This window comes from Acomys minous (assembly GCF_964271855.1).
Source record: "Acomys minous genome assembly, chromosome: 7".
NCBI classification, from domain to species: Eukaryota; Metazoa; Chordata; class Mammalia; order Rodentia; family Muridae; genus Acomys; species Acomys minous.
In genome coordinates this window covers 78,855,020-78,873,731 of record NC_140488.1, presented here as the reverse complement: position 1 = coordinate 78,873,731, position 18,712 = coordinate 78,855,020, and the positions used below count along the sequence as shown (strand labels likewise).

Below are 18,712 nucleotides of genomic sequence, written 5' to 3'. Positions count from 1 at the left end.
TTTTATTACCTTGTTGCACACCGAATAGAAACTATTGAGATGCTCTTATTCTTCCCTTCATGTCAAGATTTCCAACATTAGAATTTCTCATATCCTCCTCCAAGTGTTCATAAAATCACCGGAAAATTATTTCTGAGTTCAAATGTTAAAATGTTCATGGGAAGGAGATGAGAAGCTGATAGAGAGCGTTCGAGAATCCATGGCAAGCCATGTAGTAAGTGGACTTCCTATAATACCTTATTGTTAAACAGTGTTTGCTGCTAAACATTTGTGAATGTCAGAGCCATCGTACAAGTGTAGGAGGACAGAGATTACTATGCTTATTTTACTGCCGAGGAACCAAGGCTCAGTGATGCTTGGTGACATTTCTCAATTTTTATAAGATGAAAGGAGCTGAAAGGAAATCAAAACTCCTGGTCTCATGGCAGCAGTGACTAATGTCCTTTTCATTAAACAAAGAGACATCAAGATCAGCTGTATGAAAGAGGGAGGGAGAGTGTTCCAAATTTGAATAAATTTGGTAAACATTGCCTTTTTAAAATTCAGAAATATAAAACAATAATAATTTGCTTAAATCTCCATTTATCAGCTAAAGGAAGATGATGGGCAGATGGCTGCTTGGTGATCTCTTGTGAGAAGAATATGAATTATGTCTTTAAAGTTATTTGGAATAATATGTTTTCAATGAGAGAAGCTCCTGGCCAAGCACACTGCCTTCTCCAGACAGCAGTTTTGGATGCTGCTTGAATCTATAACTACTGTTTTTCAACCTTACTTCCCTCCCTTGTCTTGGTGGACAGTGTCCTACCTGCAATGTTAAGGACCAGTGTCACCAGCAGGGATTGAATCCTACTAGCATATACAATCAATAAGCCTAAACAGACAGCTCATAACATGTGACAGTTCTTAATGCCTTGCCAGTCTTCTCAAGCTCCTAGTCCCTGCCTGTATGTCAGTTGGCTGTCAATTGGGAGAAAATTGCTGTAACATTACAGGAAGTTGTCTAGAGGAATTCTAAGAGACTTAAGAGGAAAAAAGTGAAAAGATAAGATAAACGAATAAACAAATAAGGAACTGAAATAAAATTTTTGGTGAGTCTATGTGAACAGATTCATGACATTTTCACATATTTGGACTTCATGTTCCTTATCAAATAAATGCATCTAACTGTATATACCACAACATTGCTGTTTTTATCAGAGGATGATCAGAAGACTAAGAAAGCACCTTAAAACATTATATAATTTGGTGCTGCAGAGATGGCTCAGTCTTCAAAGTACTTGCTTCTAAGCATGAAGAACTAAGTTTGCTCACCAAAGTCCACATGAAAACCTCAGTGCTGTGGTTGTGGTGCATGGCTTAACTCCAGTGCTGGAGAAGCAGAGAGCTTGGAATTTTCAGTCTAATCAGAGCTCCACATTCAGTAAGAGACTGCTCAAAAACAATGTGAAGTGTGACTGAGGAAAACATTTGAAATTAATTTATGGCCTTCATATGTACATGCACACATGTGTACATGTCCCCAACATGCAATCCTCCACATAGATCTGTAAACACATACGTGCACACACATAATCTTATATACATTCAAAAAAGTGAAAGTTTTGTGTTGGTAAGAGTTGGTTCTTATAATCTCTTTTCTTCTTTGAAGATGAGAACTCTCTAATATTACTTTTTACTTTATTTTTTAATCTTTAATTCTTATCCTGGTCTTTCCCCCCTGTTATTTAAATACTCCAAACTTGTTCTCATATCAGGTCCTCTTCACGTGATTTTCCTTTCTTCCTGAGCTACCTACCACCTACCTTTAACTTTTGCTTGATTGAGTCTTTCTAATTTTTTACTCATCAGTCCCAATATTGCCTTCCCAGAGTGTACTAACTCATACAATCTAACGAATCACAAACACATGTAAAGCCACTTTCTTTATATGTTCTTATATTTTCTTCATAATATTTGCTATAAAAATATTTAGTTCTTTTGCTTACTTACCTGTTGTTAGTTTTTCCCCACGAGAATGAAAATTCTGCAAGGATAGTGAGTTTGTCCATTTTGTTCAGTACAATAATACTTGAGTAGTGTTTAGTAGATACATTAAAAATTTTAATTTATAAGTTTATTCAGATTTATACATCCTAATTGTTATCTCCTCTTCCGTATCTTCCTACTCCCACCCTTCCTCCCTTTTCTGCCCTATTCACTTCCCCTAGACCTCTCAAAGAAGGAGACCTCTTGTTCCACCCTCGGACCACAGCCTACCGGGTCTCATTTGGATAGCCTGCTTCCCCTTCCTCTGTGTGTCCCTGGGCCTCCCTGCTATGGGGAACTGATCAAATTTGGGGCACCAGAGTTCATGTTGAGGTAGTCCCCACTTTCCTATAACTGTGGAGAATGAGCTGTCCATTGGCTAGATCTGAACATGGGGTCTAGGTTCTCTGCTTGCAATGTCCTTGGTTGGTGCAATAGTTTGTGGAGGTCCCCCTCAGTCCAGATCCACTGGCCTCCTTGTGGGGCTTTTAATGGAAAGTTTGGCAAGTGGGGTGTAGTTCATTGTTAATCTGGAAGGAGGCAAAGTGTTTGCTAGATTCTATATCATCCTTTTGTCCTTGCACTTTTTACTTTCCTATGTTTTCTGCTCAAAAGTTGCTGTGTTTGTACAGTACATCTAAGAATTGCCTTTCTCATCTCTGGTACATTTAGAGAATAAAAGTAGAGAAGATTGCTACATGTTTGGTTATTTATATACTGTTTTAGCTAACTTAAATGTTCAACTTGACATAACCTAGAATGACATGAGAAGGGACTTGCAATTGAAGGATTGTCCAGATCAAATTGTTCTGTGAGAATGTCTATGAGAGATTATTTTGTTAATTTATGTAGGAAGGCCTAGCCCACTATGGGTAGCACAGTTCCCTGGGAAGATGTCTTTGGCAATGTAACAAAACTCGCTGAGCGGGAGTCTATGAATGAGCCAGCAAATCGTGTTCTTCTGTAGTTTCTTTTGAGTCCCTGTCCTCAGTGATAGGCTGTGCAAGCTGTAAAATGAAATAAACTCTTTCCTTCCCTGTTGTTTCTTTTGTTCATGGTGTTTGTTACAGGTACAGAAAGAAAATTAGAATATACACCATATCTGCAGGTTTAAAATATTAAACTCTAATATTGCTTTAATGTTTTATTTTGTGATTCTGATTAACATTATAATTATAAGATATTTGAGTTGTAAGTGTACTGAGAACATTTAATCCATTTCCTTATTATACAGTTAGGGAAAGTAAAGGCAAGAAAGGTTAATTTTGATTGCACTGCAGGTTAGAGACAAAACGGGATTCAGAAGTCACTGTACACAACTCTCAGTTGTGAAAAGACAAAAGTTCATGAGACACTGTTCTCTAACCCAAAAGATATGGGAGATATGGCTCTCAGAAACTTCCAAGATTAAAGGTTCTGAATTTAGTAAGACAATTAAAAGGCCCTGTCATTTTCTTATTTAACATATATTGTCCAGTGCTTTCCTGCATAGCAAAGATTATCACACAAAAATCAACCATCTTTTTTTTTCAGGCAGGAAGAAGTAATATGAAACAATGAAGCAGAGCCAATTGTCACAAAGACAGCAAATGAGGAGACTGAAGGCAGAGAAAAGTGTTGGAGCAGACAGCACCTAGCCGACTTAGGTTCTAGCGATGAATCATCCTTTGTGACATTATCCCTCTTATCTATTGGCTTTAGTGTCCCTGTATGTGAGAAGATGGTTTTAAATCTCTTTGTTCTTTATGTGATTCACTGGGGTTTTCTGAATTTTATGATTTAAATATTATGTGAGTATAAGCACAACACCCTCACTGATTTCTATTTTGCTGTAGAAGAAGAATTGAACAAGAAAATAGCTAGGACCTCAGCCACCTAGTGACAGGTACTTGAAGGTGGGAGACTAGGATCACAGTAGGATTCCTATTAATGCATATGTATTAAGGGCTTTTCTAAGGCGCTCTTAAAAGCTCTGCACTCTTTCATTACACACGCGCGCCGGCACGCGCGCACACACACACACACACACACACACACACACACACACACACACAAACACACATATGCGTGCGCACATGCATGCACACACACAAGATTCACTGACTGGCTAAAACCTGTACAGAAGCTTTGAGCTAAGTTTAAACCCCTAAATATGTGATGTAGCATTTGGACAGAGCATTCTAGCCAGTGACCTTCCCCTGGCCTTTTCTAGCACTATGCTTATAGCTAGAGCTACTTACATGAATAAAAAGTCTGAAGAAAGTCTGCCTGTCCTGTTTCAAAACCTTTTATAAGATCAGATCCCATTGCCCACTTCTTTTCTTGCCTTTCTTAGCATTGTCACTGAAATATAATAATCACTGAGAAAAAAAAGCCCAGGAAAAGTTATATCTTTTCCAAGTTGGCGTTTGGTGCTGCCTTTCTTGATTTCTGTCTTGGGTATGAGATTTGGATTTTTCTTTCCTTTTATTCTTTATGTTTCTTTCTTGATGTTACAGGGCTCTGTCCACCTTATAGCTATGAACAGATGGGACTCCACAAAAGAAAGCCTTGAAATGCCTGAAGTAGTATATGAGGAGGAGCAATTATGCTGATTATGTGTGAACCCAGGGTGACAAAGTAGGCTCATAGGCTGGAAGTCTCTGGAAAACAGGTCTTGGCTCAGTGGAGAGCTAAAGCATCACAACACTGCAGTAGAACACAAAGATGTTGGGTACTAGTTCTTTTTTTTATGGTCAGTGAAAGCTGAGTCTGGATGGCTTTTTGAAAATGTAATGCCTTTCCTCGGTGCTGATTTGTTATAACTAATAATTATGTGAAGCCTTAACTCAGGAATTTACTTTTGAATGTTACATTGGGTCTGTCATCCTCAACAGTTGCTAACAGGATAATCTCTGTCTGATTTTGAAATGAAATCACTTTTTCCTTTGACTATTCACCTCTTCCTGCCAATGGTTCTGCTATTCTTACTCTAGAGATGGTTTTTCCAACTCGTCAAATCTGCTAGGGCTGAGTATGCTCATAGCCAAATTGACCAGAACTTTGTTTAGCTTTCTGTGACCCTCTGGGCAGAAGAGTGTTTGGATGCTCTTCTTGATTATCAACCTGAAGATAATAGGTTTTGTTGCAAAGACAGCCTTTCTACTTGGAAATTAGGTATGAATCATCAAGGATTGTTTTTGAGAACAACAGAAAGCTGAAATCCAGCAAAAAGGAGGAAATACGAGGATAAAATATGGATATGGCTCTGGATTTCTACATGAAAGCAGGCCAAACAGAAAAGGGTACTACCCTAATAGGAGTCTCTGACCATAATGACACAGGCTTGTGGACCTGGACCAGCATCCAAAGAGGTGGCTGTTTTTGTCACTTTACTAGAGTTTACAGTCTCCCAATAGGGAAGGGGCCAGATCAATGAGATAGCAGTTTGGGGAAATTGTGTTGGAAAATAAGAGTGGATGAACAATCATCAGTTATCCTGTCTACAGTGGATAGGAGTCAGATATTAGGTAAAGAAACCAGGCTCAAGGGCATTTGAATTTTTAACAGGATAACACAAATATAGAGGGAATTAAATTGCATGTTAGATAAAATAAAAACACACACAGCAAGGGGGGAAAGGAAAACCAAGAAATCCTTTGCATCAAAATTTTTACCTTTGCTCATAGAAAGATCAAGTAAGTGTCAGCTGCAATGGTAAACTTGGTAGTTCTTCCTGTCTCAATAAACTTTGAATTTGGAAGGAGAACGTCACTTAAGATTTCTTGAGTGTTGCAACAGATCAAAACAGGTGTGACATTTTCTTTTCCTTGCCAGTATTCAATTTGGAAGTGGGGTATAAAACTTCATGAGAAAATTGAGGTTTTCTCATGTGGGCTGGGGAAACAAGGTAGGTACTGACACCAAGTGGTTCAGTAAAAGATATGAGTGTTTATTCCTGTTCTGTGTGATTTGGTTTGGTTAATTACTTTTGTTTAGAAAGATAGACGTTGTAATTTTACAGAAGAGAGAATGGCCACTGTGAAGCTCAGGTGTGAGACAGAGCATGTCCAGAGGAATGCAGTTGTACTTGCAGCTATGTTGCCAAAAATGGAGGTTAATTGTGGTTGAGCATGGGAATGAATTTTACAGACTCCAAATGAGACGAATCTTTCCTGTGTTTTATATAGATAGAGCCAATCAAAATTGGTGCGTAAAAATATTCGGTTTGGATACTATGGCTCAGTGTGAAGGCCTGGAGAGAAGGTTGAACTCATCTGAGAATTACAGAAATCCTTTCCAACATAAATGTCACATTCTGTATCAAAGATTAGAAAGAACACAATGCAGGAGAGGAACAAAGTTTGGTGTAAGATGTACAGATAACTTGAAGTAGTGCATGAAGAAAAGTGCTTATCTTGGCTCTTTCTGTACAAAGGACCCTTTCTTTTTTTCACCAACCAGGCTATATAGTGATTTTCTTCAACTTGCAACTATACTATCTCCATGGAGATACTGAAAAAATACTATAGTAACAGATAAATGCATAGGAACAACAAACACCAAACTTTTGATTTAAAACATTTATTTTTGCTCCCTTGAACAAACCAGAAGCATCTTCTCACTTTGTGTTATACTTACTTTATGGGCTAAAGTTTAATCTCTCCCCCTTTCCACCCATTTATGTCCTGTGGGTTCAAACCCCAGATCAAATGCTAGTTTATCTGCAAAGTTTCCTAAGCCCTCATCTTGTACTATTTGTTCCTGTAGACTGATTGCACATCTTATGCCTGCCTCAACTAAGTATTTCTTGGACATTGGTTCTTCCCTTTAGTACAATGTTCAGCTTCTTAGAAATAGAAGATACTATGGTGAACTTTCCTTTTAATCCTCAACTTCTTCTTACATTGATATACTGGGAACATAGATGGCTTACTGGTCCCAAGATTCTCTTGGGGTACTGACTCTTGTAAAAACCCTTGCAAGGTTTCAGATAGGTGATGGATATTGAAGATACCACATGCACATCAGGGCATGAAATGAATAAAAAGACCCGCTGGTGGTATCGAAGAGAAATAAGCTAGATTCATAAACACAAGTATCATACCAGATTTGGTGACACATACTTGTAATCCCAGCACCCAGGAGACTGAGGCAGAAGGATCAGAAATTTAAACCCACCCTTGTCAGTGTGATAATATGCTGCTTTAAAAATCCAACCAAACAAAAGAGACATATACATTACATTATATTTCATATCTATAATTTAGAGGAAAAAGTGATAAAAGCAAAAAGGGCACTGTGTTGGAAAAGAAGAGAGAGGAGTGGGGATGGAGAGTATTTGTGGATAATATCCAGTAGTGCATAAAAATGATTTACACACATGTATGACATTTTCTTAATGAACTCAATTATTTAAAAAACTAAAACACACAGTAATAAAAATGCCCTCTGAGTTTTTCAAATGTGTGAGAATTTTGTGGATTGAAATGCATGTCACTACCAGCAGTATTATATGGATCTTACATTTGTATGAGGAATGAGTGTTCCCAACACCTTCTTGACAGCTACAGAAACTTTGGCTCAGAGAGACCAAACAGTATGACATCAAGGTTTAAACAAAAATGAGGGTGCAAAGTGGCTATGACCTGGGAAGAGGGATGGAAAGGGGTGAACAGGATGACAATACAACATAAAATTCTCAAAGAGTTAATTATATATAAAATAATAACGTACAATATTATATATAATATTATACTAATTATAAGGAGAGAAAGGAAGAGGGAAAAAGAGGAGGAGGCAGGGGCTGGTATATCAGCAATCTTGATCCTGCCTTTGCATGTCTGAACCTCTGTGTCAGAACCTTGACATATAGTCCTTTGTATTTCAGTTACATTTCAGAGGTCTCATCTTTAACCCATCATCCACACAACATTCTAAGCCCTATGGGGTCCTGAAAGCAAGGCCAACAGCAAGTTGACAAACTTCTAATAGAAACTGATGCAGAGGAATCAGTCTAAAGACCCTGACTTTGTGCCTTCTCCAGAATGGGTCTGTGTGATAGAATTAAGATTTACTAATCCCTTCAAAATGTGTTTATGTATGTGTCTCATCTCTGTGAGTCACCAAACAAAACACAATTTGCTTCTCTCTGATCACCTATTCAGTATTAGCCCATCCACCACCATCTCCGTACCAGACACAGCATCTCAGAAATATTGCAACACCCTCAGATCTGCTTCATTTCTTTCTTATTTCTTAGTCTATAATCTGCAAGATGTGTTCAGTGAAAACACCCAGGAGTTTGCTTGTCTGCGTCATGGCTCCTTTGTGATCTTTGATGACTGGACAGTGATGATGATAGCGATGGCACTAAATTGATTCCTGCTTATGCCTTAATCAGTAATTATTGACATTCTTGAGATCAGGTGTCTTCTTTTTTACTTCCTCCAGGAAATAGTGGTTTAGCCTCTGGGCAGTAAAGGGTGGCTAGAAAGTCACGAGACTGGCTGTAACAAACACCAGGAATTCTTAAACAGAGTGCTTGCTGCATAGCTGAGGTCTCTGAATGCTCTTTCTCATTTTTAGTTCTGATGCTTCAACTAATTCCCCCATGACCTTGTATAATCTATTTATCCCAGTCTCTCTACTTACTGAAAGGGGGTGGGGGAAGAAGATAACTAAATGACACACTATGAAAGACCAGGGTCTCCTCCATCCTTTCTAGAGCGGCAGCTTAGCTGTTCTGGTTGTGACTCTAACACCTCTGGAATGGAGCTGTAGCTAAAATTTTCCAGGAGAAAGGTTAGTCAGGGACCACCAGTCCTAGAGTGTTTTCCACCGCAACCCTCTACATCTCCCTCTCCCTGCTGCTTTAGATGGTAGCAGCATTGCTATGCCGAAGCTTCCCAAATTCTAAATCTTCCCGAGGGACTCACCCTTTAGACCAGACCGCTGACTAATCTGACACAGTCTAGTTTTCCAGAAGTGTTACTTCCTGGGTGCCAGATGAGAGTGCTCTGTTTCCAGAGGCCAGGAGCAGAGTTCCCTGGTCGGTAGCATGCAGTTTAGAGGCTAGACAAAGCAGAATAGAGTGTTGAGCCCACTCCCAGGTGACCTTTTCTTGCTTCTCCCAAGCTAAACTGCCCTTTTGGTTCTCCAGCTGCACCCTGCCTCGTTCTCTCTGTGAAAGCACCACATCTGTGCAAGTCTTTCCTATAGATCACTCTCCCCAGGCAGCTGCCTGGTTTGTTGATCCAGATGCGACTGCAGTCTCCACAGCCTCCATTCGGTACCTGTGTCACAGCTAGCCGGTGCCTAGGGCGATGATGCAGAAAAGAAACAGAAAGCAAGGGAAAGGGAAATGCTGAATTAAAATTACAGGCAGGGCAGTGTTAAAAGAAGAACCCATTAACAATAAATCCAGGCTTCCAACTGCAGGATTAGAAGAGGGGAGCAGCGAAAGGAGGGGCTTGAGACAGGAGTGACAAAGACTTTGCCAGCCTCTCAGACTCCCCAGCCCAGAAGGACAGGGCGCGCGCGGGGGTGAGGGGGGGTTGAGTCGAGGCTCCCCATTGGCTCCAGCGCGGGCCCCTGGACTTTTTATAAAGGGCAGCTGCAGAAAGCCGGCTCTGCACGGGCTTGGAGCTAGAGTGGCAGTGCCTGACTCCGCCCTGCCCACAGCGCCAGCCGGCCTTGGACAGAAAGACTTACAGACTGATGACTGACTGAAGGCAACAGAAATTGGGTCGGAATAATCACTGGCAGCATGGAGGAGGATCTGTGCTTGAGCGAAGCCTGACGCCATCTCCAGTTTGGAGCAGGTGCTGTGGGTACTCTCCAGGAAGAGCATTTGCAGACAGACTGCCCTGCGCTCAGCTGCCCAGCTCTGCGCACTTGCCCAACCTGAGCAGGTCCAGTCTTTTTTGCTGGCTCCTGTTCTTTTTTCCCTCTCCTTGCTCTAGACACCTTGGAGAGCACCTTAGCAGCTTAGAGCTCCTGGGCACCAATTGCCTGTTTGTCTACGGCCTCAACTAGCCCTTTCCCTTCTTTGAGAGCCTCCTGAGCGAGTGGCTTAGTGACCTCACGGTCCACTAAAGGCACTGGGATGGATGCCCCAACTACAGAATTGCCCGAAGGGGCTTTCCAGAGCCCTGGTACCATGAGCTACGGAGATGAGCTGACTCCAGAAGCTCTGAGTGTACCTAGTGGTTTTGATGACTTGATCACCTCCACCACCTCCCAGGTGCTTCAGGCCGCATCCAATGCCGCATCTGCGGTGGGGCATGCTGGCCGTAACGGCATGCTGTCTATGAGGGATAAGTTGGCAGACCACATGCCAAACACAGGTGACCTGGCCGACACATCAGGTCCCCTAGATTTGGAAATTGTATCCCAGGACGATCAGGTGCAATTCTGGTTAGTGGTAGGGTACACCATAGTGGTCTTTGCTGCCATCATAGGCAACTGGGTCTTGAACCATATAATTATGAAGTACAAGAGGGTCCACACTGCCACCGGCCTCTTCGTTGTCAACATTTCTGTGACCAACATGATGCTCGCTCTTCTCAGCTCTCCCTTCACTATGGTAAGCTGGGATACTGAGGAGGGTAGCCTGGGGAGGGGGAAAAGAGCTAAAGTAAAACTCTGTATTTGCAGCAGTGATTGCTGTGGTCAGAGGGGAGGGAGAGTTAGAAAGGGTTAGCTTGGTTTGGAAAACATTTTAATAGGAAATCAAACTGAAGCTGAGAAAGACTGTAGAGCTTGGGAATGTGCTAGGAAGACTGGCAGGGTAGTTGTTGCGTCGCTGAATTAGTCTCTTGCCATGGCAGACAGTGAGAATGTGTTGGGCTGCCCAGGGAGGCAGTGGGACCTGTTGCTGGTGAGCTTTTGGCTAATGTGTGAAGGCAAGATTTATCACAAAGATTAACCCCATTTCTCCACCTTTCAAATATTGTGCATGAACTTGAAGTCAGTTTGTAGGTTTGTTGATTTAGTGCCCCTCCATGGCTTCAAGCCAGGGTGTTGTGTGGGAGAAAATGTGGTGAACGTGAGAATTGGAGTGGAAAAATATTGTTTTGCTTTTTGAGAAAACGATACCAGCAGTTTGGTGAAGCAAGGGGACTTTTATTTGTGTTTTGGGGCTTTTGAGAGGTATGGACACAGGATTCCTGTGCATCACCAAACCTTTTCTCCTACAGGTGCGCTATCTGTGTAATTCCTTGGTGTTTGGAAAGATGACATGTCACCTCAGCCGCTTTGCCCAGTACTCATGTGCCTATGTAACTGTGATGAGCATGGCAGCTATTTCCCTGGACCGACATCGGGTATGTGCCTCCCAGATCTTGAAAAAGAGAGAGTCTTCTCTTAGGTGTATGGAGACAATTAAGGCTACAAAGAATCCAAAAAGTTTTCCAAGTCTTAGGTCTATATAGGTAAATGTATATGTTTAATTTGAGAAGACTGAAAGATGGTGCAGCACAGAACTTCACAAAATCAAATCTAATAAAAATGCTACCATCTTTTCTGGGATGTTATAGGAGCAGAGATGTGGCAATAAACACATGATACATGTTCTTCTTTGGAAAACATTTCCTGTTTGCTGCATTGCAGGACTGGCTAAAGGATGGAAGATGACAGAGATTAGAGAATGTGGATGTAGTTTTAGGTCTGACTGAGGGTTTTGTATGGGAGGTGGGAGTGAAGTCTCTGAGGAAGAATAGAGTAGCTATAGAATGATCTAAGTGGCAACCAATAGGAGATAGAAGGGAACATAGAACAAAGGAGTAAGGCAGAAAAGTCTGGCTGTGAAGGAATCAAGTGGGGAGGGGATAGGAGGAGATGAGAAAAGCCAAAGAGCATGCCAGGTACAAGGGTAGATGAAGAAATATAAGGGGCACTTTTCTACCCAAATAGAAGGTAGAGAAAAAAGAAAATAAAATAGTAAGTCATACTACTGGACATCTGTCTCCTTTCTAGCCAGAACCGCAGACAGTGAAAAACAGGTGCTTTAAAATCAGCCCACTCGGACTGATGACATCTTCAAATGTAGCAATGCTATACTTTTCTGAAGCAACCTTCCATATATATAAAATAAAGTAGTCCACAAAGCACATTGCCACTCACATACCTTCAAGTCTTTGTACCCTTCTATCAGAATAGCAGTTTATGGATGCCTAACTTTAATTTGACTTGTAAAGATGGATGGGGTCCCTTTCTTTCTAGGTGATGCTATATCCTTTGAAGTCCCGGATTAGTCCCATGCAAGGCAATGTTTGTATCATTATCATCTGGATTGTGAGCACCTGTGCTGCTTTGCCACACGCCGTTTACCAGAAGCTTTACCAAGTGGAAATTGGGTAAGAGGAATACAGGATAAGATGATTTCTGTTACTCTGCCAACCCAAGGCCTTGGAGCTCATAAGGAATGATTTAGGAATTAGGGGCTAGGATATGTACATTTCAAAACATATATAGAAAAAATAAAATTCTCTAACCTGTAATTTGTCATTATTTCCCCAAATCTCTCAGGGCAGTGGGTTATAATTTCCATCTTTGAGGCCATGGTATTCCTACAGGTAAATGAGACTTTTGGATCAGTTGAATCTCAGTCCTCCTGGTTTTATGCTCAATACAGACACAACACAAACAGTAAATGCATATCAATCTTAAGATCTAATTGCCACACAGTTTGATGTGGCCCTTAAGAAAAAGACTAAATCATTAGTTTTGATTTCTCTCTCTCTCATAACCTAGAAACACAACTGAGGAAACTGCCTGCCTCCCAAGTTTCCCATATACTTCAAAATCTACATGGAAATACCTTGACCTGGGCACCTTTCTGCTCTTCTTCATCTTGCCTTTGCTGGTGCTGGTGGCTGTCTATGGCCATGTGGCTAAAAAGCTATGGATCCATGATGCTGTTGATGACATCAATATCCACACTTACATCTGCCAGCGTGGAAAGAAGAAGCAGACCCTAAAGATGCTGATGACAGTGGTGCTTCTCTATACAATCAGCTGGCTCCCCCTCAATCTCTATCTGGTGCTGCTATCCAGTGAATCCATCTCAAGCCACAATGGTCTATACTTTTTCCTCCACTGGCTAGCAATTAGCAGTTCCTGCTACAATCCCTACATCTATTGCTGGCTCAGTGATAGCTTCCGTATTGAAGTTCAGAAGGTCATCATGGAAATCCAGAAGATGCTGCTAGATAAAATCAGCCGCCTCAGGGGAGAGCATCGCCGACTGAGCTCTGTATCTCATACCCACCCCCCTGCCTGTGTGGATCCCAATCCAGGAGTGCCCAAATTCCCACGATTCAAAGATTTTGATGAGCTGCCCAGTCCCCCTCCCTCCCCTGCAGTTGAAATCTCCTTTCTCCATTCAGTGCCTAGAGTTTAAGCTGCCCAGACCGCGATTGACTATCAGTTCTCAAAATATCTGAGGTATGATGGGATCAAAATAATTAGACTTCATTAATTTCACATGTGTTTACATAGAAGAACAGGGACAGTATTGGAGGGATCAGGGTCATGTGAACTAACCTATGTCTTATTCACTCGAATTACCTTTTCTCTAGTTTTATGCATGCTCCTCTTTTCTGTTTTTGATCTCACTCCAAACTGAATACACCAGGAATATTTGATCCTCAGATATTTCTCTGTCACTCAGAGGAAAATTTTTCTCTGACTTGGAGTTTTAAAAACTCTATCTTTTTTTTTTTTGCCACCAGGTTTCTTTTAATATTTTGAGTACCACCCAAATATTGTGCTTGTCCACAGATACTGCAGGCCTCAGGATCTCTGTGAGCTACTATATATCATTATTTATATTTTATTTTGATGTACAGGAGAATGCTTTTATTATTTTGTTCCCATGGAAAGGTTAGGGGACTAAGGTATCATTTCACTGGATGCTCTGGGAACTCAAAGTCCCTTATACGTGCAAGTGCTTAGTAGTGTCTTTTCTCCTGTGGTAGTGAGGATGGGGAATGTTACAGATGCCCAGGGATAGAGAAGGCAGTGAAATGATTCACCCCATATAATCAGAGTTATTTCCCTAGGTTGCTGCATAAAAATTTGGTGATAGCTTCTCTCTGAATGCAAGAAAAATCAAAGTGCCCAAGTTCACACTTCAAAATCACAAACCTCCTCCATGTTTCTGACTCTACATTTAGTTTCCTACTTTGTTTCATGTAAATGTGTACTTTTGTATTTCTTTTTCTGGAAAAGGGAGAAAATGTAATGTTCTTACTGTTGTTTTAATTGTCCCTGTCTCTGTAGCTTATGGACAATTTCAACTCAGCAGAAGAGAGGAGGAGGAAGAAGTGATACCTCATCCTGTTACTGCCATTGTTTTGGAGACAACATTATTACGGTTCTTTGGACAGCATCCATGGTTGCATGTGTCAAGATGATACCAGGATGAGAACTGAACTTGTGGTCCTCCTCAATTTCCTCTCTTCTTTGCCTCTTCCTCAGTATACTTGGCCTCCCCCTGGTCTCTCCCCACCCTTTCCTAGCCTTTGTCCATTTCCTCTTCCTTGCTCCTGTCCCAACCTATACTCATCTTTCTCTTCTTTTATTTACTTCTCTTTCCATTTCTTTCTCCACTATTATCTTTCTTCTTGTTTTAAAAATCTTCTTAACAATCACAAGCTATCTAGACTCTACTGTGATATCTCCTGATTTGTAAGGTATGGACAGATTTTTAGTATCAGGAAATGAAGTAATGAGAGTTAGCTTCCAGCTACTCTGTTTTCACTTAGGGAAAAGATGTGGCAGATTTTGGATTCAGATCTTCAAATATTTCAGTAAATTACCAAGGACAAATTAGGGGAAGAACCTAGTTCAAGTTTAAATCACTTTCTTTCCATTGTCTCTTTTATGTGTCATTTAAATCCTTTATTCCATTTTCCCTGTCCTATCACTAATACCCCAATTACAAAACAGTTAACTCATATTACTAAAGTATATGAATACATATTTGGAGTAGTTTTAGGCTGAAAACATGACTGAATCTTCTATTGTGACCATTATAAACTGCCAACCTACCTGTGATCTCCTTTTGGCTTCAGCTGTTTTGGGGATTAGTAGTCTTTGTGAGTAGTGAGCTCTGCTTGTGTATTTTCCAAACACACTATGTAAATACTTCTGACTATCTAAATACTTCTGACTATCTTAAGGACAGATATATGTATTCCTTTTCACTCATCATTTGGTATAATAGATATTTCCCAGGATAATGGACTGTCTGCTTATGGTTCTCCCTCCCCACATGGAGAAGGCAAAGTTGAATTTGAATTGAATACCCCATGATTCTTAGAAGCATTGTACCTAGCTCTGATAGCCTTCTTCTCCAGTTTAGATTTAGGAGAAATTTGGGTAAAGGGCTTATCATTGTAATTCAAATGAGTACTGTGCTATTATACTTTAACCTAATATTCTACCCTTCCTAAGAAAGCACTTCCTCACCCCTATCCCTATTCTATACAAATAATCAAATGTCTTTCACCCACAGTAAGGCTTGGCATCTGGAATGTTCCATGCTTGGCAGATGATCCAGCTTCAAAGTTTGCTGCTGACTTGGTTGGAAACACTACAGACCCAGAACTTTATACAACGGTTTTGGTGATGTGTGGATGTTTAAAGAGTTAGGCATAGGAATAGTTTCAACTTCACATGGGCCTTTGTTTAGACATTTTTCCAGCAGCAACTAATCTGAATTCAGTACCCAGCCAAGTCTGAGGGTGCTACAATTGTAAGAAGTTTTTGGCTGAAGGGCTCATTTGGTTGGAACATGGTGCTAATGAGCTCTAGATCCTAGGCTCTAACCCATGTGCAGCCATTTAGCTCTGTGGGTTCGGGCATGGTGCTAAAGAACTGTGGTCACATGGTTTCTAAACCCCATGTGTGTCCTTTTACATAGACTGCACCACTCACCCTAGCCAACCTTTTTCTGAACAATCGTTATCAGCCACCTGATAGGCCCAGCCAAATTGTTGTGTAAATATTATTGCAAAATTTGTTTTCACTTCTGGAGACAACAGTTTATAGTACATCCCTTACTGGCTGTGTGTTAGCACCGTCACATTACTAGGAAGGCATTACGTTTGAAATGAGCACATGAACAAAGAGAATGTACCAGAAGTGATAGACAAAGAAATTGCTAGATTCTCCCCTTTTACAAATTCAAATGCATATATTACATATATTAAGTACCAAGAAACTGTATTTCTGTATAAGTTAGGATACTTTGATGAGAGCAAGTTCTACATGAAGCTGCTCTGATATTCAACCTTCACAGGATTATTTGGAGTGGGGGAATTCCTATATTGGCATAGATATCCGGGATGCTGGTAATCATGTTTTGGTCACTGTATATGTGGCATACACATTCTTTCTCACATGTTTTGAGCTTATAGACTCTTTCACTGTAAATTACTGAATATCATATAAGTTAAGGTATCTTTCCACACTGTCCTACATAATTCTAGAAATGCATAAATAACATAAATATACAAGTACATACACATACACCAACAAACTTATAGAGTATAGCATATTAACACACATAATCTGTCACAACTTTCTTGTTTCTAAAGACTGTCAGCAAGTCTAGACTCTGAGGCAAAGTTTCACAGAAGGTCATCTGGCACACATGAGAAAAGAAATGAAATATAGCAGACACGAACAATATGAGATTGAAAATGAAGTTGTTTAATCTTCTTCTTCACAGACTTTTATGTGTATATTTCAAGCTTACTTACCTTATTACAGTGATAGTAATATCTTGTGTGTGATTATGACTTTGTATTATAATTCTCAAAGTAAGATCTTATGATATTTATCAACAAGCATCCATTTTCAAGATATTATCCTGTATTGAAAAACTAAGGACTGTTGGGGGGATTATGCAAAGTTTCAGCTTCAAATATGGACTTCTTGAACTTCAGAATATACTTAATACTAAAGGAAAAAAGAGCCTTATCTGGTTGTTAAAGGTACACATGGAGGAAACAGTGTAGATTAGCCTGGTGAGATTTTCATGACATAATATATGCAGGCCCCAGCAAAAGTGTCTGTGCTCAGATTTATGTAAATGAATTTATGTTAATTGGATTAGTTGAAATGTAGCATCTGGAATGAATTCCCTGTTCTTTTGTAATGAGACCTCCTGGAAATAACGTTTGCCAGTTTATTTTTATAGAACGATCTTAGAAGGCCCTTAATAGAGAGATAGTGTACCTCATGGCTTTTGATTTATAGGATTGTCCAGTCAGTGGTTGGAAGTCTATATTGAGTTGGGAAGGGGAATACTGCATTTGTAACTTTAGACAAGTGGTTGTTAATGCTTTTGCATCTGCATCTTAATGGAGGAGAAAGTCTGTGTAACATATCCAAGAATAAAAATATTTAAATACAAAAAAATAGAAAAAAATGTAAAAGTCTTCAAACTTAGAGTCTATATGGTAATTAGTGAAGTTTCATCTATCACTTGCTTGAGCAGTCTCCCTCCCCCTTGAACTAGAACTAAATTTGGTGATACCGTAATAGCTTTCAGCTTTTCAGCTTTGCTCACAAGCTCTGTGAAACTGTGGAAAATATCCTAAGCATGTGTACATAACAATATCTCACACTTTCTACTTGATTCAAACCCAGCAGTGATATGGACTGTGTGGAACTGACGCCTTCTGGGAGAAAGACTGTGACACTGTCTAATTCTTCTTCTCAAGTGGCAGAGGAAATGAGGCTCCCTGAAGTGATATTGATGAATTATATCTTGACAAGAGGACTGAAAGAAGTCTTACCATACTATAACAGGAGAATGATCATTATCCCTACCTGTGTGCCTGTAACTTATTTACTTGTTATTGTTGCTTTAAATATTATCTACTAATGCTGTTATTTCTCTCTACTCTCATTTAATGTTTGGCTATGTATTCTATACCGAAGACAGGAGGGGCCAAAGGGAAAGGGGTATTGTGGTTATAGGGGTATGGAAATAGTAGTAGATTAGGACATATATATATATTTGCATAAATGTATACTAAATAAAACTATTTGTTCAAGCACTACTGATCTCTTCTTGTAGATCTAATGGGAAAAGGGCAAAAGACGGGGGAAGACAGTAGGGTTGATGGGTATTTGTGATCCACAGTGGCTCATTAGCTAAAGTGAACATTTAAAGCATTCCATGTGGTCAACATATGGGCATTAAAGTATAAGTGAATGGGGTGAAGGTATAACATAAGTGCAAATCCTTTTATCTTTTTCATATAAGAGCTTTGAGGTGAGCAAAAGAGTCAATTTGTCCTTGGGAAGAAATGTACAACAACAACAACAACAACAACAACAACAACAACAAATAAGCCTTAAAGTTCTGGTTTTGGAACCAGGAAAGTGCGCTGGCATGTTAGTAGGTAGGAATGAGTAGAGGAAAAATCTAGATCAGGTTGGCCTATGGAAGATTGTCGGAAGATCCACACTGAATGTGAACATGAACACTTCACGGTCTGCGCCTGGAACTCTGTAACAGAAAAGAAAGCTAGCTGAGCATTAGCAGTGAGGAAACAGGCAGCTTGAGTGTATTTGTTTCTTTCTTCTCTCGACAGTGAATGTGGTGTGACATGCTGTCTCAAGATCTGTCTTTGCAACTTTCAGCAGCAATGGACTGTAACCTTGAATTGTAGGCCAAATTAAG

General features: G+C 40.2%; 1 protein-coding gene across 1 annotated transcript; it reads left to right on the top strand.

Moving 5' to 3' along the window:
* Window positions 1-9,655: 9,655 nt before the first annotated feature.
* Window positions 9,656-18,075, top strand: LOC311601679 (G-protein coupled receptor 83-like). Its single transcript, XM_084789334.1, has 5 exons — window positions 9,656-10,594; window positions 11,208-11,333; window positions 12,232-12,365; window positions 12,763-13,455; window positions 14,293-18,075. The coding sequence occupies exons 1-4, from the start codon at window positions 10,115-10,117 to the stop codon at window positions 13,409-13,411; spliced, it is 1,389 nt and encodes a 462-aa protein (XP_084645460.1). The 5' UTR covers window positions 9,656-10,114; the 3' UTR covers window positions 13,412-13,455; window positions 14,293-18,075.
* The last annotated feature ends 637 nt before the right edge of the window (window positions 18,076-18,712 follow it).